The 27,697-nt window shown below is 42.1% G+C and overlaps 1 protein-coding gene across 6 annotated transcripts in view; it reads right to left on the reverse strand.

The window, feature by feature from the left end:
- Nucleotides 1-709: 709 nt before the first annotated feature.
- The window catches only part of LOC148339818 (myelin transcription factor 1-like), an 89,629-nt gene continuing 62,641 nt past the window's right edge, over nucleotides 710-27,697 (reverse strand). For 4 of the 6 annotated variants that reach the window (XM_088290512.1, XM_088290517.1, XM_088290518.1 and 1 more), the window contains 21 exons: nucleotides 25,679-25,733; nucleotides 23,744-23,774; nucleotides 22,706-22,768; nucleotides 20,765-21,120; nucleotides 19,495-20,550; nucleotides 16,960-17,094; nucleotides 15,905-15,995; nucleotides 15,573-15,686; nucleotides 13,754-13,968; nucleotides 13,432-13,619; nucleotides 11,621-11,878; nucleotides 10,484-10,638; nucleotides 10,264-10,326; nucleotides 9,111-9,179; nucleotides 8,784-8,846; nucleotides 8,372-8,452; nucleotides 7,671-7,892; nucleotides 6,701-6,792; nucleotides 6,514-6,617; nucleotides 5,668-5,811; nucleotides 710-5,485 (listed from right to left, as the gene is read on the reverse strand). In XM_088290512.1, the coding sequence (XP_088146638.1) occupies nucleotides 5,345-5,485; nucleotides 5,668-5,811; nucleotides 6,514-6,617; nucleotides 6,701-6,792; nucleotides 7,671-7,892; nucleotides 8,372-8,452; nucleotides 8,784-8,846; nucleotides 9,111-9,179; nucleotides 10,264-10,326; nucleotides 10,484-10,638; nucleotides 11,621-11,878; nucleotides 13,432-13,619; nucleotides 13,754-13,968; nucleotides 15,573-15,686; nucleotides 15,905-15,995; nucleotides 16,960-17,094; nucleotides 19,495-20,550; nucleotides 20,765-21,120; nucleotides 22,706-22,768; nucleotides 23,744-23,774; nucleotides 25,679-25,733 (3,696 nt within the window). In that variant the 3' untranslated portion in view covers nucleotides 710-5,344. The remainder of the gene's footprint in view (nucleotides 5,486-5,667; nucleotides 5,812-6,513; nucleotides 6,618-6,700; nucleotides 6,793-7,670; nucleotides 7,893-8,371; nucleotides 8,453-8,783; nucleotides 8,847-9,110; nucleotides 9,180-10,263; nucleotides 10,327-10,483; nucleotides 10,639-11,620; nucleotides 11,879-13,431; nucleotides 13,620-13,753; nucleotides 13,969-15,572; nucleotides 15,687-15,904; nucleotides 15,996-16,959; nucleotides 17,095-19,494; nucleotides 20,551-20,764; nucleotides 21,121-22,705; nucleotides 22,769-23,743; nucleotides 23,775-25,678; nucleotides 25,734-27,697) is intronic. The other 2 variants (XM_088290513.1, XM_088290515.1) reach the window with 2 other exon arrangements.

Here is a 27,697-nt window from a genome sequence, read left to right on the forward strand (position 1 = left end):
CTTAAATCGGATTTTTACTTTATGTACAGCACTTTGTATCCAGTTGTAGGTGTTTTAAAAATGCTTTATAAATCAAATTGAATTGAGACTATTAATCCCTGATTATTAATCAGTAACTATAAACACGCAGAAATCCCTGTTTAGTCATTAGAGATGTAACCATTAATTTGATAATAGTTTTAACGAGGTCATGGACTGGGACTTCTTTTGTCCATTCAGAGGAAGCGGCGCTTATGAAGCAGTTCAGTCAGTGGGCGAGGGCAAAAATCACTGTTCATTCTGTATCTGAGGATACATCTGAACGTAGCCTACTGTATTGTACTGGTATGTCTTCTTAAATTGAAATGATATACGCATTAGGAAATTTTACTTGTTTTTCCACCAGAGGTCAGTGCAGTCCATGAAAAGTGCATGTATTGCTATTGTATTGTCAGTCACAACCTGAGGCCCTCTTTTTGAGTAAACCATAGCTATTGCTTGTCCATAATGATCTTAATCTGGTAATCTGTGATCATACACAAATGATCACTTCAAAAACACCCCCTCTCCTCCTTTAACCCAGTTGTTGTAAAATCATGTGGATCTATTGCACAGTGGAGCGTAGGCAGATAAACACTTTCCGTTCAAACTACATGTGATGGTGTCTATCGGTCAATTTTCTTGAAATAGAACACATACAGAACACAAAAACACTGAAAGGACAGAGTGGTCCTTGCCTATGATTCTTTATTTGTGTTTCATAGAGAACATTTAAAATGATTCATACGCCCACAATAACTGACATCACTTCTCTGGGTTAGAACACTGACACAGGAACATGTACACGAGTACACAAACACACAATCACAAATTCGGCCAAACTACAGTGTCTTACTTAAAAAAAAAAGTAAATAAAAAAAGCAATCCATTTTTAAAACCATAAAGAAAAAAAGACCCCGAGGACACACAGCCAAGACCTGTCCCACTTTATAAAATGGTGCAGTAACAAAGTAACAACCACATCTACAAAAGTAACAAAAAATACCATACAATCTATCATTGTGGAAGTGCTTGTAAGTTTGGAAGTTTATGCACTTATTTAAAAGGATATCAATATCAATGCCTAGAAAATCACCAGTAAAAATAGCTCATCTCTGTAAAAATGTAATAGCAGGACAAGCCTTGGCTGCGGATGCGTTTTCTTTTGTCAGAAACTATTTTTAACCAATTGTCTTCATTACAACAACTATAACACTGTTTCCTCTTAATAGAAATATGTACAGACGTCCACTTGTTTCAAAATAATGCCCTGCACACTGATGCAGTATCTAGGGGTGGTGTGTGTTTTTTTTGTTTGTTTGTTTTTGTTATTCCTTCACAGCGACTGTCCATGCAGTTTGGTACCTGAATCAACAGATGAGATCACAGTTTCTTTTGCCTGAACTAAAAGTTTGCCTGTTTGTTATAACACCCCCCCAAGTAATGAGATCCAGTCCAAACTGTGTAGCAGTGTAAACATACCATTATTTTTGAATGGGTGGCATGAGAAAGGCACACATGATAAGACCACACATCTTGAAACTACAGCAGGAGCAAGTTGGGGCTGGGGGTGGGGTGGGGGGGGGCTCTTTTGGTTTTAGTCAGCTTGATGAAATGTGCCACACAAACTTTGTCGTTTTGATCCTACAGGTCCACACTGGGTGTGGATGAGAACCTGAACTTAAACCAGAATGCAAATCCCACTTATTTCACTTTTGAATTCGCTGCTGGATTTTGGTCCAGGCTGGTTTCCCTGAAAGTGACACTGCGTCCCCGAAAAAAGAAAAAAATAATAATAAATGGTGAGTGAGGGGCGGAATAGTGGGCCCTGGCCGCTTTCCCACATTCATAACAGTAATAATGCAAATCCTGACTCCATCGCTGGGCAATTTCATTTAAACAAGCAAACATACAACGTGTGGGCACAGAATCAGCATCCTTAGGCTACTGCGGCTGACATTTTTTATTTTCTTGGGGAGAATGTTACGCTTTTACGGCCTCTGTGATAATAATTTACATACCTCGCTAGACAATTTCATCAAGCAGTTTAAAAAGGGTCATGCCACATCAAATAAATTGGGGAAAATATTCACAGTCTTGAATAGTACTCTCGTGCATTTCAAGAGAGAGAGAGGGAAAATGCTATATTTTGTTAACCAAATGCATCCAAACCATCTTTCCCGAGGAAAGGTTACACAAGACATGAAGAGAGGAGGGGGTGGGGGGCGTGAGGTTGGTTCAGGAAAAAGCTTTGACATTCTTTTGAGTGATGGACTCATATTTATGCAACAATCACTTCCAAAAGAGAAAGATTGTGCAGCCTGGCAAATCAATTTCCCACTCCCACACACACTATGCCTTCTTGTTTGGTGCCCCAGGCCTCAGCTGACTGCTGACCTGTGGTGTCACTCGGCTGAGAGACAAACTCAGCTAGAAGCCAATCTCCATAGTTTTATTTATTTATTATTTTTTTTATAAATGGGGGGCAGGGGGGTAGTTTCACTTCCATCTATATTTCTAACAGCACAGGCCACAGAATCAAGGAGGCTTGTTTTTTTTGGACCAAACAGGATTCATATGCTGGCATTTTCAAGAGTTCCTCAGAAAGTGCACATTGGAGTTTCATTCTACATTGGCTAGAAGCACACGGACAACATGCCTTTGACATCAGTTACACACGGGGATCATACTGCACAACACAGTAAGCTGCGACAGACCATTCAGACACTAAAAGTCTCCTACTTGCTTGTTTCAACATTGAAGAGGACCAGCTGGTGGTGACCAGTAACAATACAAGAACTGCACAACATAGCCAAAAACTATGTGCAGAACATTATTCGGAGCCATCGTCATCTCCCCGCCCCTTTCATTTTCCATGTTTTTTTTTCTTTAACTCTACAGGAACTTACATGACACTTAGAAATAAAGAGCCAAACATCTAGTATCAATCTTAGATTCAGTACGACATACAGGCAGTGGATGTATTTCTTTGAACATCTCTGGATTAAGGACAGACAAATAAAATAAAAGCGGGCGGAGTGGTAACACTTTTCGCGAATACTGTAACGTATAAAATTTCCCAATTGCCTTCAACTCGAGCGAGTGTTGTATTTAAAGCCACAGTTGAGCAGGTCTAAGTGTAACTGCCTCCTATTGATAACAGCCCTCACATCTCTTCTCGACAGCGAGTGATGCTTTGATAAGGAGTAGAAGCTCAAGTCCACAATTACACTGGAAAAATATATGTATGTTTATATTCATATATATAGCATTTCTCAAATCTATTTATACAGAATGAATATATAGTGTACTTATGGCCATCTTGGCAGAGAAATAAAGGCATCTGAAACAATCACCACTCTCTTGATGCCGTGGTCTTCCCATGACCAGACATTGGAACATTGCAAAAATGCCAAGAATATGGAAATAAAGAGAGTTTAGTTTTTTTCCTCTTCTTTTACTGGCACTTTGTGCGTCAAAAAAATTAAACATCTACAGTAAGGCTACAAGGGTGTGTATTTTTTGTCAAACGGAGGCCATCCTACAGTTTGCTTTGTGTATGTTTGTGTTTGAAAGCCAACCAAAACAACACAGCTCAACAGATGCATGATTGAGCTGGAATAAAATCAGAAGAATAATAAAAATCTTTCCAAATGCGTTGTGGTGTCAGCATATATAGTAGTACATTATGGAGGTTTTAAATGAGTTATGTTGGCTGCTACAAAATGCTTGGGGAGGTCACTTTTTTGTTTAGTTTCCTTTTTTTTTTTTTTCGTCACAGAAGCAAACATGAGCTGGCATAAACAATACAGAGAACAAATAGCAACACAACAGTGATTGCGTTCAGTTTTTTTGAATCAGCTGCTGGCATACCTACGCAATCAAACAATACCTGTGCTGATTTTTTTGTCTTTATTTAAATATTATCAGTGGATCCTTAAGACTACTCAGACTCATCATAGTCACATCACGCACATAAATAACAAAATAAATATACAGCCATCAGTCAATTCCTTTCATGTTAAATAAATAATAAATACATATTTTCTCTTTTTTTCCGGTTTTTTTTTTCAGTAGTGTGTTTCGCAACAAATCAGTACCATAATGAACATAAACAAAATGAAGAAACACAAGAATAATTGAAAAAAAAATATGCAAAAGGTGTCTTTTTTTTTGTTATAAAACATTTGTTTTAAAAAGTACTAAAAAAAATACGCCTTGTTGTTTATCTATAAAGATTCTTAAAATATCGATGTAAGACATCGGCAAATCGCCTCCATATTAATCAGCAAAGATGCATTCTGTTTGCGTTACAAAGTCAATAAATAAATTGCTTCAAATAAATAAACCTCAATAACATAAATGTCAATAAGTTACAATTTAAGTTCACAAATTTAAATAATTCATATATTACAATAATCATTGTACCACAAAACTAGTCATTGAAATGAAGTGCAATTCCTATGTTGATATAAATACTATTGATATGACTAACTTAAGTTGAAATGTGTGTGCACACTATGACTACGCGCGTGTCTGTCGGTTTCTAGAACAATGAAACAAAAGTTGTTTATCTGCCGCCGTTTCAACCAATCAGTCATTGCGTGACGAAAGAACACAACCACCGCTGGTCCTGGATCAGATTGCAACGAGAATGCGTTCACAAAATGGGATCAACAATTCGTTGACGCCTTTGGTGCGGTAGTAACGCAAAGCAAACACATGATGAGTTGAGTGCATGCTCCATATTGCTGGGTTGTGTGTGCGTATGTGTGTGTGAGTGTGTACATGTGCGCGCGCTGGGTTGTTAAGAGCTGGTGAACACACACATACTTGCCACAGTGAATGCTACGGAACTAATGTTCGACTCCTCCATCATTTCTGAGTTCGCCATTCTCCATGTTTCAAGCAATCAAAGCAAAAAAAAAAAAAAAACAAGCAACCAAAAAAAAAAAAGATCATCTGGGCAACAGTGAACTTGTCCTCAAACACATCTCAGGACACACAAGAGATATATGAGTAACCATACGGCATCCGGAACGCTTCAGATTCAGTAGCTCAAAGTAGCCTTCGCCTTCTTTGCCATCCATTCTGCCTGAAGGATTCCTTTCGTCTTCACATCTTCACTGCTCCCAGAAGCAGCATGGTGGGGATTTTGGTCCGCGTCCTTTTCTGCTCATCGATTGCTCCCTGGGTTGTGTTTATTTAAATAACCTGAATTCCCTTTTTTGTTGTTTTTGATTTTCTATGATACTGATGTATTTCGATATCCCCGTGACTCTGTCACGCTTATTAGGACAGCTTCGCTCGTTCGCATGTGCGCGTCTCAGACTTTGATGCCCTTCACAGCTTTGTGGATGCTCTCCAGTAAAGCCTTGTTCTCGGGGCTCTGGAAGCAGTCTTTGTTGGCGTACATGTCGGTCAGGGTGCTCACGTAGCTGTCGAAGTTCTGCTCCGTGATGGGCTCCTGTTTTGGTGCAAATGACAACCAATCGCAACTGAGACCGAGAGGCAAAACTAAGAACCGGAACGACGACAAATCTAAATCTACCGGTACCTTCGCTAACCATTAAGATCTAGCCTGTACCGGCGCCTAAGTTTGCGTGTGTGTGCCTGTTTGTGCGCGTTCATCTGTAGACAAGAACTCACCATGTGCGGCACGCGTATATTAGCCAAGCTGCGAATCAGGGCCCGACTCAGCCCGGACAACTCCATGAAAAGAGCTTCGTTCTGCTCCTCGATCATCTTGTTCTCATGCTCGATGTTCTTCAGATTCTTTTCCATAGAAGTGATCTGCAACAAAAAATAGGAGCTAATGATTGATCTCATTCAGCACCATCATACCAGTTGCGGGTCAATGTCTGCTCATACGTGACCGGGTGATCGGTTCAATTTGTCACAATACAGAAGAGAAAAAAAATTGGGTGAAAATTCTGGATGAATCCAAAATAAATTAAATTGATATTTAAACTTGTGCTTCTTGCTGTTCTCTTTCAAAGAGCTGCATAACAAAATTCACCATCGGTTGGATTTTTTTTTTTTCCACGGATGTCAACTTGGATGCCTTGCTGTGACTCTCACCGTCACTCTGTATTTTTGCTGCGACCTTCTAGTGACAGTCTGTGACTCTCTAAGTTCTGTGGCCACTTCATGCCCTCTGAGAACATCCCATTGGAAACCTCGCAATGGCAAAGTGATGTTGAATTGTCCATTGTGAGGTGTCATCTTGGTCTCAGGATGTGAACATTTGAGCAACACGATGAAGAGGACTGTTATAAAATACCAGTGGTACCAAAGTGATTTTAGAAATGACTTAAGCCTGAGTGCAAAAACTTTGAATATGTGACTTTTTGAGTGAATAATGGAGGGCACGGTCAACGAAAAAATACGCATTAAGGCAGATTTGCGAATGCGGGATAGCAAATATGCAGCCATAGCCCAATAAATATTGAGTCAAATCAGTTGAGGATATGCTTAAACAATGAAGACACAAACCTGAGTTTGCAGGTTGACTACATCCGCCTCCATTTCGTTGTTGGACTCGTTGAGGTCATTAATCTCTTTGTTGAGCTGCTTGATGTCCTCGTCATTGTCCAGAACTAAACGGGCAAAATGAGATGAGTTTAAAATCCTTCATAGGTGTGTATTTGTTTAAATATATTTTTACACAGAAACATTTTACCATCACTGGCTCTGAACTTTGTGCTCAGATAGTCCTCTGTGGGAAACTTGGCCTTTTTCTTGGCATACAACGCCCTGGGGCACCCTGAGAGGCTGCACAAAAAACATATCGTGAGTAACATAATGTGTCTAACGTTAACACTGCTAAGGAAAGATTTATTTTGCAACAATTGGAAATGGCAATTAGATGTGGGGTCCCACAAGGGTCAATCCTTGGACCTCTTTTGTTCAGTCTGTATACTGTATGCTATCCCTGTTGTTCTTTTAGCCACTGAATGATTTGGGTCCTGAATACGTCAAGAAAATGATACGTGAATAGGGCTTTGAGGTCTGCAGACTCAGGTCTATTAGTGGAGTCAAAGCAAACATGGTGAAGTCTAATTTTAGCTGTTATGCTGCATGTATAAATGGAACAAGTTGCCACCCGAAGTGAAGTCAGCGCCAAATATTTCTGCTTTTAGATCCAGGTTAAAAACTATGCAGTTTTGCAATTCCTTTGATTAAGGTCCTTTAGGCATTTTTAAAAGCTATTTCACTCTACGCTCTTTTAATACAATACAAAACATTACGACGATTTCACACACATTTCACAACAGCTGGAGCTGTAACAATCCACTTTAAACGTTTTTTTATATCTTTCTTTTGCTTTGAAATGTCTTAATTGTAAATGTGTTATCAATGTGTATGTTTAGTGATTTTCTTTTTAGTAATTAATGAGCCATGTTTGTTTACTCTGGGAATATCCTTTGTTCGGTTTGTTTAGGCTTCTGGTTGTGTGAAGCACATTGAGTTGCCTTGTGTATGAAATGTGCAATAAGAATAAAGTTTGCCTTAAAAAAATGACCCAAAAATATTTGCTTTCCTTCCTAAATTCAAACAGAAATGTGACTTGAGGCTGAATGTCATGCTTTGACATTCTGTATAAAGTAAAAGTTGTAATGAGTAAGCTCAACATTTTGTGTGGAGCTTACCTGCGGTGAGTGAGGAAGCTGCCGTTTGCGTGTCCAGAGCCGTCACATCCCGGGGTTGGACACGTTGGTCCTTCTGTCTTGAAAGCCTTCCAATTGAAAGGTGTGCCATTCAGCAGTCCCTCCTTCTGTCTACGAGCTGCGAGTGGACACCCGTAGGCGCTACGATGCGTGGCGTACTTCCCGCTGATGTGTCCAAGGCTGTCACAGCCCGGCACTGGACATCTGCTGGGAGCAACGTGGAGGGAAAGAAAAGAAGGAAAAAAACAGAGAGGGAAAGAGAAGAAGTGAGGGGGGCACAAATGTTAGATAATAAGAATCAATGATGAGATTGAAGTTACAGATTGATAGGAGAAAAAAAAAAATTGCTCAATTGAGCCATTTACATTAAACCATGCAAACAATACCACTACTGGAGAAATGAGCTTACTCATCACCATGTTGACTTTACTGTTTTGTGCGCAAATGCAACATGAAGCACATGTATTTCATATGTATTGACAATCTGCTCTACATTACTCGACTTTCACAGTCACTATGTGCAGCTCAATGTCTTTCCCCCCTGAGTCAGGGCCTGACTGATGCAGTCACGTGGACAGGTCGCTACCTCTGCATATGACTCACAGTGACTTTCCTTGCTCTCCCTTCATTGCATTTTTACGTAAGTCTTGCTAAAAGCAGACATTAAGGCTTTCTTTACGAACTTTAAAAGCTCCGAGTCCTCCTGGTTGTCCTTGGTAGGAGTTTTAATTCCACTTTTCTTGGCACGCGGGCACCCAGAGAGACTGAAAACAGAAAGTATGGAGTTGATAACATAAGGTTGAGAAAGGGCTGGTCAGGTGATTTCTTGAGAAAGAGAGAGAACAAAGGCAAGGAAGAATATTTTCACAGAGGTTCTTCAACCAAATCACAAACCAAATCAACTCAGGTGCCAGGTATGGACCAAATCATAGAATCATAGTAATATGTGTGTGTATGTAGTCCCTGTCTAATTCTACCATGAACTGTCACTGAGCCTCTCTGACTGACTGACTGTGTGTGTGTGTGTGTGTGTGTGCGCGCGTGAAAAATGTCAGTGCAAGTGGCTGCATGAGCCTTTCTTTGTTTGTGTGTTACCTTCGATGGGAGGCGTAGTTTCCCGTGATATGACCTGAGCCGTCACATCCTGGGGTGGGACATCTGGCGGGAAAATACGACAATGAATAACCGCGGCCAGAAGAGGTAATATTGAGAGAAAGTGCACGCACATATATCTTTTGGACTTGTTGCAGTACTATTGCATATTGACACTGACACTAATTGATATCAAAGCAGAAATAGTCCAAGCCCGGATTGATCAGAGGCAGCAGCAAACAACAAAAGATAAGCAGAATCAAAGCTGTGTGGCGTTGGGTGTCAGTCGCAGTGCTGTGAGAAGACAGTGAAGGTGTAGCGCAGACATACTTGAGTTCAGGGGTGTGTGCTGCCATGAGGGACCGGAGGCTCTTATCAGCGAGAGGACACCCAGATAGACTGAAGGGACGGTTGGGGGGGAGGAGAGCGAGTGAAGGACAGGCAGAAGAAGAGGATGAAGACAGAGGAGAAGGTACGAGGGGAAAAAAGATGTGAGTGAAGGGGAATCAAGATTGCAAGGCATACCAAGGTCATTAAGGGAAAAAAAAGAGGACAGGCGGCAAGAAGTAAATCACTGATGCATATCTAAGTGTCACTTGCTGCGACACTACATTACCACCTCTGGAGTGACATCATCAAGTAACAGTTGAATTAGTGCGTTCAGTTTAGAAGTGGACAGTGGCAGCATCTCTTGTGTTGTTTGACCTTTATCTTAATGCTGAAATGTTAGTCAGTGGCATTCATTTATTATTTTATTAACATACACTCATAATACTGATAGTATATTTTTGGACAGCCACCATTTTTTTGTAAGTTGTGCTCCATGGATTTTGCTGAACAATCAGGGCATAAATATGGGGCAAATACGACCTGAACAAAGACAACTCCCTTTTGCCCCCCCCCCTTCACTTCAATCATGATTAGTACACTATTAATAATGATAAACTAAAAACGATAATAGTGGTAATAAGGGCACGTAGTGTACATTTCGACAGCTAGCAAAAATAGCAAAAAACAACTGAAAAGGCAAAAGTGGGCTCAAAGTTTTTTTACACCAAGTACCAAGGCAAATACCACCATTCTCAACAAAATAAGTAATATAGTATGCGCAAGTGTTGATCAAAAACGATATAGAGCATTTATTTCTAAAAAGTGTATTTATTACTGTAATCCACTGTAATTACATATTGTAAAATGAAAAAACTTTAAATAGTGATTCAATTAAAATTAATTGCATGTAAAAAAAAAAAAAAATCTTAGTCACATGCATTGTACTTAAAAGTTGTTTGTTTTCAACGTAAACGTTGTAAATGAGTGATTCTTTCAGGTACCACTAGAGGGAGCCCAGTCACTATCAGTTGTCGCACCACACTTTGGGACTAACTGATTTAAGTGCTGTAAAGTCCCGCACCATTTTTTTTTTTATTTCAAAAGACTGCCAAATGAGACAGAAGCAATCTGTGTGGAATGCACTGATGTGTACCTGCGATGAGATGCATAATTCCCAGTGATGTGGCCACTGCCATCACACCCAGGTGTCGGACATCTAGACAGTGGAAAAAAAAAAAAAGTTAAACAAGAAAACTCTCGGCCAGTTCTTTAAAAACAGACTAAACTAAAGCATTTTGCCTCCTGTATGCGTCGTCTCACATGGGGACTACACAAGCGTGCTTATGAGGACTCTCTGTACTTTTAATACTTACGAGAGCAGCTCCTTCTTGCTGTCCTTGGGCTGGAACTTGACCTTGAAATTTGGGGTGGTGACTTCTCCAGGGTACTTCCTGTCCTCCATTAAGTCCTGCATCATGTCACTGTCCTCTGGGTCGGATGACACATATGACTGCCCGGCATGATCCATCTGGAAAATGTAGAAATCAAATTTAATAGGACAGTCGTTACCCCAGTCATCTTGTTAAAATGCGTGGCCAGAGGTGCGTTCCATTTTTTTTTTTTCTTTTTAATTTTTTTTGAGCAGAGATGTCTATCAACATATTTGCAATGTTTAATGAATCCAGGAAACAGAAATGTGAGGAAAAAGGCTTGTATTTGGAAAAGAAGAGGACTTTTTTGTCAAATGCTCCAATTGGAGTCCATCAGAACATTGAAAATCAAATCGTGGCGCCAGTTGCAAATCAAGTGGAAGATGTCAGTATTCAATGACCACATGACAACATTTGATGGATACGTGATCATGACGAATGTTGATCATGTTTGAAAATGTAATAAATGTTGCCAGGTTTTGATCAAACTGATGCAAAGGCGACGTTCACGCTAAACTCTTCAGTCTGACGTGTTTATGGCGGTGTTTGCCGTCACTTCTCACTTTTAGACTGCCAGATAGATTTGAGAGGATTTTAAAATCTGATTTATACATGTACGACAGAAAAATGTCATCTTGCACAAGTTTTCATTTTTATTCTATAGAAATATATTTCTATAAAGTTTTCTAATTAAAGTGTGCTGGCTGTTTCAAGTTCAAGAACTTTTTTTTTTTTTTTTTTTTTGGTGAAAGGGATTTTTCCTCAACGCACAGTATTGTCATTAAAAATCAGGACCTTTACATTTCTTTTGAAAAAGTTCAAAGCAGTGGGGATTAGCATACGGAAAGGATGGTGCAATGCACCTGACACACTACCTCTGCTACTCAGTGCAATGTTTTAACTGAGCAGTAACTCGTTCTGTGACATAAATGAACAATAGAAAGAGGAAAGGGCTACAGGAAATAAACAAGTTTTTTTTTCCCCCTTGTGGGATTTCTTTATGTTGCAACAGCTCCTCTGTGATCAGAGGCACAGGAAATTTTTATTCTTTTTTTTTTTGCACTGTAGCAATATACTGACCTCGTCCATTTCCTCCTCCCTTTGGCGGTTGTGTTTGGTAAAATCCAGAGGCCCCTCCCACTCCTCCTGTTTGTAGCTCTGTAAATTTGGTGATGTCATCCCACTGCTTCCCCCGTGATGCAGAGAGGAAGACGAGGAAGAAGAAGGGTCTGGGGAACGGACCCCCGGGCTGGTGCCAGACAGACTGCCTTCATGTTTGATGGGCTTCTTCATACTCAGGTCCAGAGTACCATTCTCATCCACCTCAATGTCCATTTCCTGTTGAAACACACACAGAGCTGACCTTGGATTCTAGTGCAACAAAAACGAATATTATGAAATCTCGCAAAATTGATGAGTTAAGGTCTGATGATATGATTATATGAAGCGACTTTTACTCTGTAAAGCTGCTCTTATTATTCAAATAAGTCAGTGACACCCAAGAGTGGGCCTTTCTCTGTTCTGTGTCCAGTTCTGATAAGAGAAGAGAAGAGATGCGCTGTTGTTATTTTGTTTGATTTCTTCTAAAATGGCAATGCACATATGGGCTGATCACAAGCCAAAAAGAACACATATAAAAGGGATGGAGGAGAGGAAATGGGAACTGTTCCCAGAAATGTCCCATGTTGATGTGCTCACTGTTCCATTATTGATTTTTAACTGGCTCAGACTCCGATTTCACGTCATTTCTTGTTGATGTGAGCCATTGTACTACATACAGAGCTAGGTCATATGACAGAGACAAAAAACAGGTGCGGCTGCTGTATTGTCAAGACATTCACTATCCTGCATTAATACGTTCAAGACATCAACTTAAAACCAAGACAGGAAATTTGAAACACAATGAAGCAATCAGATTTTCCAGCTGTGAAGGAAAACTAATTTAAGAGTTACAATATCAGACAAAGTGGCAGTCCAATTACACCTTCAGTGTGCTCAGAGAGGGTAAACAATCTAACGGGGGTATCGGCCGAATGGAGATGAAAACACCGCGGGCCAACATTAACTGAGCGGACTGGTGAGAATGGATGAAAAGAAACTGTGGGAAAAAAAAATGAAAGAAAGACTGGCCGGTGTGGAATGAGTGGGAGATGTGTGCTCCAGATTATTCAACAAAAAAAGGCTACCTGGTGGTGTCAAAGAAATCCACAGAATTGGCTATGGGCCAAATTCAACAGCAACATGAGAAATGTGTGGGATATAAGGATGAAAGGGAACGGGATAGGTGATGCAAGTGCATCTCAACCACCGCTGTTGCTGTGAGTCAGCGGCCGGTTTGACGATACACAACTGGTGGGACGGCAGAAAAATGAAGAGGAGAAAGGAGACTATAGTGCCCTGCTGTGTCTCATGCTATAATGTGATCGTAATTGCTGAGATTTGAGGAGAGATCAAAGGAGTGAGCTTAACACTGATGACATGCCTTGTAAATAATTTATTTTTGATCCTTGCCTGAGAAGTAGGTCACAAGGATGTCATTTGAACAACATTTAGATCAGGGGTGGGCAAACTTTATGATTGGTGGGCCACAATGGCTTCTAAAATTTGACAGAGGGGCCGGACCAGGAGCAGATGGATGGAGTGTTTTGGTAACCTCACCTCATCTGAGAAAAAAAATATATTCAATTTTAAATGAAAGTGAACAAAAGCATAACAACAATATATATGCCTTTGAAAAAAAAAACCCACAGTATTTAGAAAATAAAACATTAACAAGGTGTATACATTTAATTTTTTCCAAGTTCGGCGGGCCGGATTAAAACGTTCGACGGGCCGCATGTGGCCCCCGGGCCGTAGTTTGCCCACACCTGATTTAGATGGTAGTGGCATACCTTGTTTTGTGGTTTGGTGCTCAGGTTCTCGGGTTTCTCCCAGCATCGCGTGGACAGGTTGAGGATAGCGGTGGCAGCCATGTGGGCAGCTTCGGCATCATGGGAGTAGTCATAGGCCAAGGAGGAAGGTTTGCCGTAACCGTGCAGGGTAAGGCTGGGCGATGACGATTTGGGGTATGAGGGCTTACCTGCAAGAAAAGGTGCGCAAGGAATCAAGTGTCTCATCATGTCGTCAAAAAGGTATCTTGACGTTTGCGCAATAAATAACCAATAACGGTGTGAAACAAATACAGCTAAGTGTTGAGGATACCCCCTCTCTTACTTTTGAAGGCTTTGGGTGAGGTTTCGCTGGTGGGCATCTTTGGCGCAAGCATACGCTTCCCGAACACTTGAGCATCAAAGCTTGCATAATCGAAGGACACCTTGGAGTACTTCTCCAGCTCCTTGGCCAAGTTGGCGCGGGGGGTGGTTGGCGCCATGTTGGGCCTGTAGCTGCCATACTGGGGCATCTCCAGTTGCTTTACGAAGCACATGGGCCTACGAGGATGACAAGGCGCACGCGTCAGCGTAAAACACTAACGAGAGGAAATGGAGTAAAGGATCACACAATCGGCACGCGGCAAAAAAAAAACAAAAAAACAAATGAGAGAATAAGAGAGGGAGGTACAGCGTGGCAGTGAGAGAGGGAAGATAGGGGCAACAGTGTACTTAGCGGGAGTGCTGCTGGATTAAAAGCTCTCTTATCAGCGGAGGGCACATTTGCATGTTGTACAGCATGGAATTTATGAGCTTTAAGCCCTCTCGTTTTCCTAAAGAGCCAGCGCTTTTGTCAGACCTGTTGGCGTAAATCCACTGATAGAGCCGAACGAGGCAGAAGGGGGGGGGGGGGGGGGAAGAGGAGGAGGCTGAGGAAAAACAGACGGGGGAGTGGTAAAACAAGAGATGGAGGCAGTGTCGGGGTGGGGTCACCTTCCTCATCTTTTGCTTTCTTTTCCTCCATCCCCCCTCCCTTATCTCGGAGCTCCCCCCCCTCCCCCCCTATGGTCCAGCCCCCCTTGTATCAGCTCCTCTCCATCCAATATCACATCTCGTCCATGGTCTGCCATCGCATGATAATTAATAATAAACCACAGGACCTAGCCTGAAGTCACAATGTTGTCAGAAAGGTCCTCACACAGAAAGCAAATAAAGAGACGGCCTCACAAGATATTTCACGAGAGCTTTCATCACAGGGGGTTTGATCTTTTTTTTTTTTTTTAATACATTAACTTGTGTTCCATTAGAACGTGGCTTGAATGTTGAACGCCATCAATTCGAAGCAACGCACACGTCTCAGCCGTCTTCTCACCAAGGGAAGATTCGACTTTAATGTGACCCCCAACAATGCCCCTATAGCTTGAATAATTAGCATCTTCCCTGCATTATTAATTAAAATACCAATGAGGACGAGCACGGACTTAGCATAATACAGATGTCTCATTTACGCTAATCATCATTCTTTCGGCCATAATGAGGGTGCCTGGCCAGCTGGGAAGATTAACGGTGAGAAAGACACGTCCGTGTTAACACGGTGGCGCTAATGATTAGACCACCCGAGTGGATGCTTGAAGAGTTTCTTGAATTCAACTAGCCACAAGCCAGGTTGCAAGCTCATGAGGATCCCGGCAACGAGACGAACATTTGGGCCTTTACAAAGATAGCAAGGCGCCGTTTTGATTAACACCGTCAGCGATGTATTTTAACAATGTGTTTGTAGTGTAACACTAAAAAGAGGCACATTATTAGAAAAAATGCTATGCTGCAATGTTCTAAAGCAGTGATACAGTGATTAAAAACACAGAATTAAAGGTGAGTACCGGTGACATTTCTGATAAAGCTCTTATAAAATGTTATTGCATACTGATTAGCTAGCTGAGCGCCGGTCTACTGATTTACATACAAACTTGTGATTGCATATAATGAATTACCTCAAGCAAATCTATGCGTATAAAAAATGCATCGCACTACTGGACTTGTATTTAAATAATTAATCAAAACATACAACAGTCAAGGTGCCGGCATATTCAGAGCCAGTTTTACAACCAATTATCAATTCATGTGTTTAAGCTTGAGGGTGTGACGTGACACCTTTGGCCACACACCTGAGAACTCGGTCATTGGGACTTCCTTTGAGGAGGTCACCGGCAGGCTGAGAAAGCTGCTTGTCTTGGCTCTTGGACAGCTTCTCCGCTGCTGCAATGGGACATCCCGAAAGACTTGAGAGGTTGGAGGAGGAGAGAGATTCATATTTAGCGAGAGAATGCTGACCATGTAAATCTGCACCACACTGATGTGGACTGACACAACTGCTGTCCTGCATCCATAAATATATGAGCTTGCAAATAACAAAAAAATAAATAAAAAGCGTAAAACCCTGGATACGTCTCACAAAAACAGATGTAAGCACATCTAAAATGCTGTTATGTGTGCATACCTGCGGTGTGTGTTACGGTTGCTGTTAACATGGCCCTGACCGGTGCAGCCAGGAGTTGGACACTTCAGCACATTCTCATGCATGGCCAGAACTGAAGAGACATGAGAACAAATGCACAATGACGTATAAAAAATGTAGTACATTTCCATTATATGGTTTCCAAGAATTCTTTGTTTTTGTGTGACATCAAGCGATGCGAAGGAAATAGCGAATGCATTCTCAGGCTTTGACTCCATTATGTTGTTCAAAAGCCACCTTGTCATGAGCCAACTACAGCATTGGAGTTACTTCACTTTTAAACAAATAAAAAAGATTGTATTCCAATGACTTCATAAGGAGAGAGGAACCTCGGTAATGTTCAACCTTATTTTAGTTTAAAATAGTATCACAATATTAGAACAGACGGACAACAGAGGAGAAAACTGAAAAAATATAAATCTACCTTAAAACAATTAAAAGATGAATATACAAGCCGCAGCAACTCCTTTTTTTGGGGGGGGGAAAAAACATGTACAAGCTACAGCCGCAGTTTTCTATGTTGAAAAAAAATTGTTGTTTAATGCCGAATGATTTTGTACTGTGAATGCACATAAAGGTACATAAACAGATTCTTAAAAGAGTGCCTTTTAACATCATTGTTACAAATTATAACAGAATAAACCCCCAAAAAAAAACCCAAAAAATCACGATTTATTTAGCGTATTTTCTGAACTATAGAGCGCCCCTAGTGGTGAAAGAAAAATCCACAGAAAAGCTGCACTGTTGTATTAGCTGCATGGTTCAAAATCTAGGGAAAAAGTAGCGGTTTATAGTCCGGAAAATACAGTACTTTAATATTATAGTACTAATATTACGATTATTATTTATTTTTTTTACAGGTAACTTGCGACTGTATCGAATGCAATTTGAAAGTAACCCTCCGAACAGTAGTTGTCAACGTGAATACCGGTCAATCTTAACAGCCTGCCCTGTTGGGTGTGCAGTAAATCGAATTTGGTGTCTCCGTCAAGTAACGCAGGTTTCAATCACATCATTTCATCTAGGAGGAAACTCACTCTCCGGGGGGATCCTGTCCTTATGAGGGCAGCCGGACAGGCTGCGGTGGTGGGGGTAAAGGCCGGTCACATGACCTGTGCCGTCACACCCTGGGGTGGGACACTTGATCTCCCTCTTCTCTGGCCGAATACTCTCTAGATTGACAGACGATGCAGAGGTTAGCGGGAGAGGAGAAGGAGGCGGGACAAAAAGGGAGGATGGAATGAAAAAGGAGGACAAACGCAAGTGGTTAATGCCATCAGACAGTCTGCTTGGCTGAGCATGAAATCTAGACATACACTACTGTATTTTGTGTTTTGGCTGTGCAAAAAAAGCGCCATCTGTATCTGCTCTTCTGCTAGTCTTGCGTTTATCTGTTCCCTGGCAATATGACATTTTATTGTCTTTAATACCTTTATGACCATGTCTATGTCAAATGTTTGAAACATTATGTAAGTGAACTGGATCAAAGTTGACCCACCCGGTTTGAACATGTCCGCACAACGGGCTGGATCCAATAAAAAGAGTATTTTAAAATGCCATTACAACGATTATACGAATAACTGTCAGCGGCATTCATCTATAACAGCCATGGGCAAACTACGGCCCGGGGGCCACATGCGGCCCGTTAAATGTTTTAATCCGGCCCGACGAACTTGAAAAAATAAATAAATGAATAAACCTTGTTCATATTTTATTTTCTAAATACTGTGGTTTTTCAAAGACATTTATACTGTTGTAATGCTTTTGTTCACTTTCATTTAAAATTTTATGTATTTTTTTCTCCGATGAGGTGAGGTTACCAAAACACTCCATCCCAATACATAAATAAATAAATAAATAAATAAATGAATAAATACAGTACATCGCTGACGGTCAACCAGAAGTGAGTATTATTAAATTTTACACTTCACCTCTCGTTTTCGACACTGTTCGCACATATACACATGTAATAACAGTGTGTCAAGAGTGTGGCAACAACATGCCATACACAATTAACAACGCACGTTTGACTTTGGCACCATAGACGTCGGAGGAATGAAAAAGCAGAAAAAGGAGTGGTGTGATGCTCTATTGGCCTTCAAATTGAATGTTAATGAGACATGCATCCCCTAATTAAGGTTGAGCAGTACAAGAACGTCACCACAGGAGGGAGGGGAGGCCAATGAGAGGGCAACATTCACAGGCCTGTAATAAGGCCACTGCTGATAGTACGAGGAGCACGACGAGAGGGCAGTGTGCCAACTGAGAAACACAAGCCTCCGTCAGCCATAAACAAGCAACCTGCGCTTGGGCCTTTCCTTGACTTTGTCTCTTGCTCACGTGCCACCGCCCCTCTTAACCCCGCTCTTGTCTTCTTCGCTCATCATAGGAGCGCAAGGTTGTCGAGCTGACGCAGGCTTTGGGATTCATTGCCGCGTCTCAAGTTCAGCCGGCATGTAACACGGTGCTACTGGTGTACTTGAGCATTTTGTTGAATAGAATAATGTTCCAGCACCTCCAAATATATTGTTACATATTGCACAGAGTGTATTGAAAAATAGAAATGTTGACAAAAGAAATTACAAATTGGCCGTGAAAAACAAACGTAGATTCAGAAGTCAGAATGGTAGAGGAATGTTTGACTGGCAGTGTGACGTATATACGTGAGTGTGTATGGGAATATTTGGCCAGCGAATGAGAATTAAATTCAACTGTTAAACAGTCAACAAAGCCCAGCTAGGGAGGGTATCACCGACTTTTGTTTCTTAAGCTGTTGGCCTCTCACGCTGTCACAGCAGCATACGAAGGGTGTTTGGACACTTGGACGACAGGAGATGACAGGTTAGCTTAGCACTAGCTAGGACAAGGCCCGTACAACACAAAACGGGATGGATTTAAGAAGGGACAAAGCCCAAAAAAAACATCATTCTACTGTTGGCCAGGGATCATTGAGGTTAAAGTAAGTTGTTTTAAACTAAAGAGGAAAATCCATTGGATGATGTCATTTGAGGCTTTGGATCATCTACATGTTGTAGATAAAGCGTTTACCATTATGATCAAGTTGGAGTTTTCTTTTTTGTTGGACTATGACATGTTTTTTGCAAAATTAATAGAAGATAATATATTAAGTGTGGCACTTTAACACGTTAATTACGATTAATTAATTACAAAGCATTTGAAGCTCAAATAATGCAGAACTTTCGTTCCAGACAATGCGGAACATTTGTCAGTGCACTGACACACGTCAGAGCTCGTCTAATGGCTGTAAAAATGGGGGAATCGATCGCAAAAAAATTATTTAAAAATATAAAATAAATTAATACAAATACATTATGGGAATCCTCGTTAAAAGTGTGTTTTTTTGCGCTACTCGTGTGTCAGGATCTGCTTTGATTGGCTACGATTTACGTTGTTTGTGACCACTCTCACAGCGGCGCAGCTTGCCCTCAGGTTCAGCACAGACATACGTCATGCAACGGTGTATTACTTTGTCTTACCAGATGCACCAACAGATATATTGCAGGGTGTCTATTCACAATTATTTGCACAGGTATTGAAAAAAAAACACTTACCTTTAAAGTAGCTCTTTCTGATGACCTCAAGGTGCTTGGGCCGGTCTTCCATGGTGAAGTATCTGTGGTGCTGTATATCGGGCACGCCCAGCAGCTCCCTGGGCCCAGCCGGCTTCACCTGCTCTGCTTTGAGGGCAATGGCTTGCTCGAGGAGGCCCAGGTTCCCTCGGGTCATGTCAAACATCTCCGACTCATCTGTGACGGTGGAACGCTGGGAGAGGCTGTCGTCGTCATCGTGTTCATCGTCACCATCCACATCATCAAAGTCTTTCTCATCCGACTTGTCAGAATGCACCTCGATAATGTCGGGCGAGGCGGAGGGCGAGTTTTTGTGGATTTTAAAGTTATCGCTTCTGGGATTTGGTGAGTAGTTCTCAAGTGGACTGGCCAAGTGGGAGATGTAGTTTAAAGGAAGGCAGGCCTTGTAGTTATTAAGTGGTTTGCGGGAGTCGTAGTTGTCAAGTGGACTGGTTCTAGTCACAATGTAGTCGTCATGTGTGTTGTAGTCCTCCAGAGGACTAACCCTGTGGTCTTCAGTCTTGATATGCGGTCCCTGAGCTGCTGTGGTGCTGGTGATGGTGCGGACAGCAGTTGGCACAGTAGGGCTCACCTCCTCATCTTTCTCCTCCTCTCCTGGTGTGTTCTTTCTCTGTTGTGCTGGCTCTGCTGTGTCCTCTTCTTCATCTGCTGTGGGTTCACGGTGGACCTCCTTGGGGAGAGTTGCGCGCTCGCCTCGTTCATCTACCGACTCCTTCTCTGCTCCTTCGGTCTCCTCTTGCATGTCTTGACCTCTGCCGACTACGTCGTCCTCTGCCTCGGCTGTTTCCCCATCCTGCTCCTCCTCTACTTTTTCACCGTGTTCAACTGCCACGGTGACATTCCCCTCAGTCTCCATAGCAACAGGCTGCGGGGCGGCTGCAGTTGGAGCATCGTTGTCGTTACCCGTAGCAGGGACTCGGCCGAGGTGGAGGAGAGAGTTGGCCACTTCTTCGGCATTCCGGGAAGGAGACTGACACTCGGGTGTCATTGGAGGCTCAACGATGACGCACTCTTCTTCTGTGAAAACAAAGACAGTTCTGTCTGCCACATGTGCATTTGAAATACACTTCAATTTAATAATAATCAGCAAAGGCAACTCGATTGGGAGCTTTTTCGGAGGACTGAAGGAGGAGAAGTACCACTGATGACGGGGTACCCCCTTGTATGGTTGCCAGACAATTGCAGGGCATATATATAGTTGACAAAACTGTCGGTGTAAGAGTAAACTAACCTAAGTCCGTTTGATTTGCTGCTTCTTCCCGCTCCTCTTCCTCCTTTTCTTGACTCGGTGTCTTCTCACCCTGTCCATTTGTCTGTTCATGCGCCAGGTCTCCCACAATCGTCTCTTCGTCTGCAGCAGCGTCTATATCGTCCTCATCCTCCTTGCTCTTGCTTCTGTTCTCGCCATCTCGTTCGCCTTCTCCTTCGGCTTCACTGCTGGCATCGCTTTCTGCGCTGAAGCCCTCATCCAGGGCCAGTTTCAGGGGGTGGGACTTCCTCTTGGATGCTGGCCGCTCGGTTTCCTGTTCCTGCTCTGCCTCTGCCTCCTCTACCCGCCGCTTTCTGGCTACGGGGCATCCCAGAATGCTGACGGGACAGATGAGAGGAGAGTTGTGTATGACTGAAGACGTACTGGAGAATGGACATGACGGGAGCCTGAGGAGGGCGCCATGCTCACTCACTCCCAGATACAGCAACCAATCTCAGCCAATTGACTGAAACGTTTAATGAACAACTTGTATGGAGAGCTGCGCGGGAGGCAACGAAGGGTGAAATCCAATAAAGACCCCCTTATTCTCACCTGGGAGATGGCGAGTGAGATTGAAGGAGGATCTATAAACAAAGTGCATTTGAAATTGCCTGCTGAATGACTACACATGTAAACAGATAGCTAATGTCTGTGACACAATAAAGAGAAGTCACAAGCCAGTGAGCTGCCTGCTCTCCGCAGCTCTCGTGAGAGTGAGCGTCTCACATTAGGGGGATCGCAGCTGGATGGAACCTGGAGAAATCACTTTCACACCTGCTGCAGAGTTTGTGCTCTTTTTTTTGAGTGATTTAAGCCCCTTCAGGAGTTTGAAATGATGGTCAAACAACTGGTCAACAAATTCTATATTTTTTTTACTTTTCTAGATGACTGATTTGCACTGATTTTGGATGTGCCCTTGTTTTTTTTCTCCAGCAAATTAGGTTTTAATAGTAATAATAACAATAATAATGATAAATAATAATAATAATAATAATAATAATAATAATAATAATAATAATAATAATAATAATAATAATAATAATAATGATAATAATAATGATAATAATAATAATAATAATAATAATAATAATAATAATAGACACTCAAAAAGAATGGTAGTAGTTCCGAACCTGGGTGTCAGTATCAAGTCTTTTGCCTCAAGAGTCAAGAATTAAGATTCATATGATGCTGTGGAGTTAGGTGAGAGCTGTTATTTATAGACTTTGATACTTGCGTATGGATCCTACTCATAATTGAGCATGAAAATGCTTTTAGTTAATTCATGAGGCAAGATTTGGTGATCAGTTTTTAAGAACTGTTTAGGCTACTCAGGTTTTAATTGGTACATTGGAACTCAAAATTTCAAGGCGACACACTTCGATAACATTTTTAGTTTGGCAATTCAACCAAATAGTTTTCAGAAAATTGGCTTTCCCGAATTTCACAACAAAGAAATAAGAGCTTACAGAACTATTGTCCCTAAAGATTTGAGGGAAAAGCAACTCGGAGAATTGTTTTGGAGCTCACAACTTGCTTGCTTTGTTGTGCTAACATTGTTGCTATAAATAACAATAATTTATATTTTAAAGTTGTTCCAATTTAAACTGCTATTTTAGCACTCCCAAAATAGAAGTATCTTTTTTTACACATGATAAATATCATAATATCCCCCTTGGGTACATTCGTGAAATTTAGAATGTACCTTGAGGGACAGAAATCAACTCACATTTCCCCTTCTGAGAGGGTATGATATCAGGCGACTGCCTGTCATGACCCATGTAATACTGTAAGTGCAACCGTGATGTCATCCAAAAAAAAAAAAAAAAAAAAATTCTCCCAAGAAAGCAAGATGGGATGGATCAGCGATGACGAGGACAGACAAACAGACAAAGAAGGACAGACAGTTTGTTTTATCTGCCCTACCTTCTGTGTCGTGAGTATCTCCCACTGATATGGCCGGAGCCATTGCATCCAGGGGTGGGGCAGCTGGATGGGATGGATGGAGGGTAAATATGTTTAAGACATGGTGCATTGCAGTTATCAAGCAAAATTAATGACAGCAACTGGAAGCAAACTCCTCTTCGAAAAAAAAAAAAAAAGGCATGCAAAGCAAGCATACATGTCGCAGGGATGCACATGCACAAAGGCACACTTGGTCGCTGATATGGATCCACATGATGCATGAATGCAGGTGGCATCAAGCCGGGAGAACATAATATTGTGTGTCGTACATCAAGCCTGGCCTATATCCTGTTACCATGAGCGATAATGATCACCCAAGACCTGCTGTAATTTCCCCTGCTCCGCGCTCCTCACCATCACTATCATCAGGCAACCCACCCCTTTTTCTTTGCCCCCCTCGCTCTCTCTGATTCAGGTTGCTATGACCCCTCAGGATGGCTCATTTCAATTCTCATTAACGCATCCCACCTATTCCCCTTTATTACTCCAGTTATCCTTATTATTAATTTCACATGTTGAAAAAAAATTAAAAAAAATAGCATGTGCATTTATAATGAGGCCCATGTGGTTATTTCTTTTTGGTGTTCTGAGCTGAGAGCAGCGTTTGGGGTGAAGACTAATGTAGAAATCATTGAGAGGAAAGAGGTGAAACGACATGGGGCTGTTTGACTGGCGAGCCGCTAATGCCATGACCTGCGTGCAATGACAAGAGGAGTGTCCTTAGCTCCTCCTGCATCCTTCATTTGTTTTTGCTGTGATCATACACTCCTGACATTGGATCTCATATGAGTTCATAGAAGGGAATTGCAAAATGCTGAGGAAAATCAATAACCAGTTTGAGGCACTGAGCGCAAGCTGAGAAGAGGCAAGAACTCCAAAAAAATAATACTTGACTAATATGGTGCTTCACTTACGTTAAGAAGCACCGTTCGCGTCTATGAGTGCTTTGCGACGCGCATAAAACAACTTTATGAAAGATGAATGAATGTGTTTTCTTACCTCAGCTCCTGTCCTACATGCTCAATAGGAACTGAAAGAATTTGAGAGGGTGGGGGGAGGGATGGAGAGAAAGAAGGAGGGTGGGGGGACAAACGTGAGCAAGTGTAGTGTTCTGAAATCGGTGCTGCTGAAAGAAATTCAGATCAATAAATCACAAATGCATACGAATCCCGTGAGGCTTCCACATCGAGGCTCACACACTTCTGAGGGAAACACATACGCACGCTTCAATTCACGTACAAACACACATACTGTGTCTGACATAGGCAAGCGTAAAAACAAACGCAAGTATGAGCAAACGGGGGGGAAAACGGGAACGGTGACAATCAAATGTAGATATAAGCAATTTAAAAAAAAAAAAAAAAAAGATGATTGCAGGAAAAAAAAATTTCCAGGATCAACTTAAAGTAATTGCCGTTAAAAGACAAATCAAGCAGCGCTGCCCATCAGCACACACATCACTGTCGGCTGGCTGACGGCATCGATTGGGAATTTAGCGGCAGAATGAGTTTGGAGAAATATTCCATTTTCATTTGGTGCAAATAAGAAAACAATACAACCCTGGAGAATTGAGCCAGGGCTCCAATATCTCATGCATTAATCACATGTCAAAAATACCCCACATACTGGATCAGGATACACGGAGAGACACACTAACTACACGGCGTGTGCCCGTGCGAGTGTGTGCGGATGAAACATCTCAGTTTCTCATTCTTTCATCATTCAGCAGCGATGAATCTGAACTGCAGCTCGCTTCTAAACAACTTAAAGCAGTAAAACTTTCACGCTACTCTCGGCAAGAACGCAATTAAGATTTTTTTTTTATTCGGTTTGGAACAACCGGATAAAAGATAATGGACTGCACTGTAAAAAAAAATGTTGGGTGCACTTGGAATTTCAAGGCAACAAACTTTGAGAGCATTTTAAGTTGGGCATTTCGACTGAATGTTAAAAGTTTTGCGGTTGGGAAAATTGGCTTTTCTTGCATTTCACGACAAACTTTACACAACGGTGGACACTTTTATTCAACTGGAAAAATATCAGCAAAAACAACTTGCTTGCCTTGTTGCGCTATTTAACATGGCTGCCATAAATGTCACTTATTTACATTTTAAAGTTCGTCCAACTTAAATGACTATTTTTGGCAATATATAAATAAGTATTTTTACAACGTGATTAGCAGCCAATCACAGGAGTCCCACATGGGGACAAAAATTCAGACTAAAACCTACAAACTATTTGGAATCTTAAATTAACTTCACAGTAATGTTTGTAGAGTGTAAGAGAAAGGAGAAAATATTCAAGCATAGAGTTAAAGTTCAAATTGAACAAAAGTGAGGTTCAGACCTAGCATCTTCGGGCTCTATTTTCGTGGAGAGGCGCATGTGCGTTCGATGTAAAGACCGGTGCATCTTCATTTTCATGCCGGGGCAAGTCTAGTTTTCCATATTTTGGAATTTGGAAGACCACGCTGTGTCATGCAGTGCCACACACACAGACACAAGTGATCAGGGTGGAAGGCGATCCCCAAGTACCGTCTTCACAGCAGTGATCTGCCTGGTCAACTATACATCATCCGCAAGAGGAAGTCTGCTAGCAGTTACTCATAAACATGCTCAGCGTGCATCGATCTTCTGCATGGACTCCATCGACTATTTCCGTTTCCTGTGCGCACGCCTCTCCTGCGCATTCGGAATTAAAAGGGAATGAGTGGAGCTGCTTTCATTGGCTAGGAATTAAAGTTGGCCGTGTTCACTCCCACAACGGCGCAAACGCTCCTTTCTACCTGAGCCCATCGACAAGAATACCAACTTCTCATACTTCACGGTTTTCAAGGGTCAATATACATTTTCTAACATTGTTTGTAAATATGACACTGAAATGTCTTACTATAAACAGACATGACCTGACCCAACAAAGAAAAATGCTGCTCACCTCTGATTCCCTTGGACCGAGTGCGAGTTCGCTTGTCATCACTTTCTACACTCATCTAAGAGAGAGAGGTGGGCAGGGGGGGGGGGGGATTTGGGGGGGAACAAAAGTCAATGAATAATACGTCAAGCAGAAATAAAGACAGTTGTAATCATTTATGCAAGTCCTTCCTTGAACTATGAGGGATTGTGGTCGTCGGCAACAAAAACGCCTTCCTACTGTATGAATAGAGAGACAAGTGTGGTGCTTTGTCGCGAGAGCGCCAACTAATTTTCAAATCTGCTTGCTTTCTCCGCCCTCCATCACCACCTGTAATTTGCAGTGGTGAGTGGTGAACATGATTTTGTGTTGCATAGGAGGCAATAGTCCCTGGCTACACGGGGGCCACAACCATTAGTCAGAGGAAGGACTGCAAATCACAACTTGGAATATCATAATAATGAGGCAAAATCATACAGTCTCTAAAAGCTGCTTTAATAACACTTGTATGAAGCGAAATTGCGTGTGTGCACACGTGAGTGAGTGGGTGTGTGTAGGAGACACTGTGAGCATCGCTTAGTCCGAGCTCGGCTTTTAAGCCACAAAAGAGCAGGTGTTAGCCCGGCTACAGTGCGCGCACACACAAAACACACACGCTCCGACAGAGGGCCACGCCTCCTTAGTGCTGCACTCTAAAGCTATCAGATGCTTTTTAGTCACAATGGACCTTTTAGCTTTCATTACTTGAATTTATTTTATCACAGGTTTACCCCTTCCCTTTTTTCTCTCCTTCTTCCAAGCTCCGATAATGTTTCCCCGCACACCGCACCCTAAGCCTCTCTTTGCCCAGGCACTTAACTGCTTTGTGTTCGCTCGCTCATCAAGCTGGCATCACCACAGTGGGATTGGAACACAAGGCCCTGTTTCTCTTCTTAGTTTTTCCCCTTTTCCCCTCTCTCTGTTTTTGGCAAAGACCCTTTCCTGCTCATAGACTACTTATGAAAAGAAGGAGAGGAAGAGCGATGAGAAGAAGATGAAGCATGCTGTTGTTGTCCATTCATTAGCCTTCCGTGGGACAGGTGCAGACAGAAAAAGTCCTTCCACTTCCTGTGTGCGGCCTCCACGGCCTTGGCCTGCGACCGCTTTCTGCCACTCTATTAGATCAGGTGCTGTCAGTGCTGAAGTTGTGCAACAAGCCGCAGCTTTGTACCCGGCCCGAAGAAAGTAGTCGACTCTTTTAGTAGCCCACTTGCGACGGGGAGCGGAGAGGATTAATAGTGCGGCGTGGAGGAGTGTTTCTATGAATGTGCGCGCGCTTCCTCACAGAAACGGGCCGTTCGGTGTATACACCCAAACAATTTGCTGGCCTTGGTAATGGAGTTTAAAAGCAGATGAATTAATTGGTATACAGACCAAACCAAATTAGGTGGATGTAAACAATGCTATTCAACTAATTAAAGGAGTGTAAGAGAAGGCAACCGTCTGAACACACAACCTGTTTTTTAATGGCACACACGTGTGGAAATCCACAAAATCATCCTCCTTTTTGCCCCCCCCCCCATTTCTTCCAATGGCTCCTGCTCATACTGATCAGTCATCAGGAAAGGGCGCCTGCCGCTTTCATGTTTGTGTAACCATAGCTACGCACATTTAAATTGGTAAGCACATCCGAGTTCTTCTCTTCTTCCTGTCCCTTTTCTCAATTCCAACTCATTAAATTTGTATGTGCACAAAGTCATAGTGCGTGGATCCAAACGCAGCGAGGCAGGCCTTCACCCCATTTTCATAATCCCTTTGAAAGGGTCCGCTTCTAATGCACGTTCAAACTTGTCCTTTTTACCTTGTTGTCTTTTAAAGCGAGACCCCTTGTACTTTGTGCGCGGAATTATCAGAACCCTCATGCATAAAAAGAGAGTAGGAGGGGAAGAAGGAGCAAATATTGGGCGCAAGTGTGAATGGCAATGTGCGACACTCGCAGCATGAGCGTACTGTATATCATGTGTGACTTCAACAACTGTGAAATGTAATGCGTAATGGTGGCGG

This window comes from Idiotropiscis lumnitzeri, chromosome 3, assembly GCF_059441095.1.
Source record: "Idiotropiscis lumnitzeri isolate Australia: NSW breed Sydney's pygmy pipehorse chromosome 3, RoL_Ilum_1.0, whole genome shotgun sequence".
Lineage (NCBI taxonomy): Eukaryota > Metazoa > Chordata > Actinopteri > Syngnathiformes > Syngnathidae > Idiotropiscis > Idiotropiscis lumnitzeri.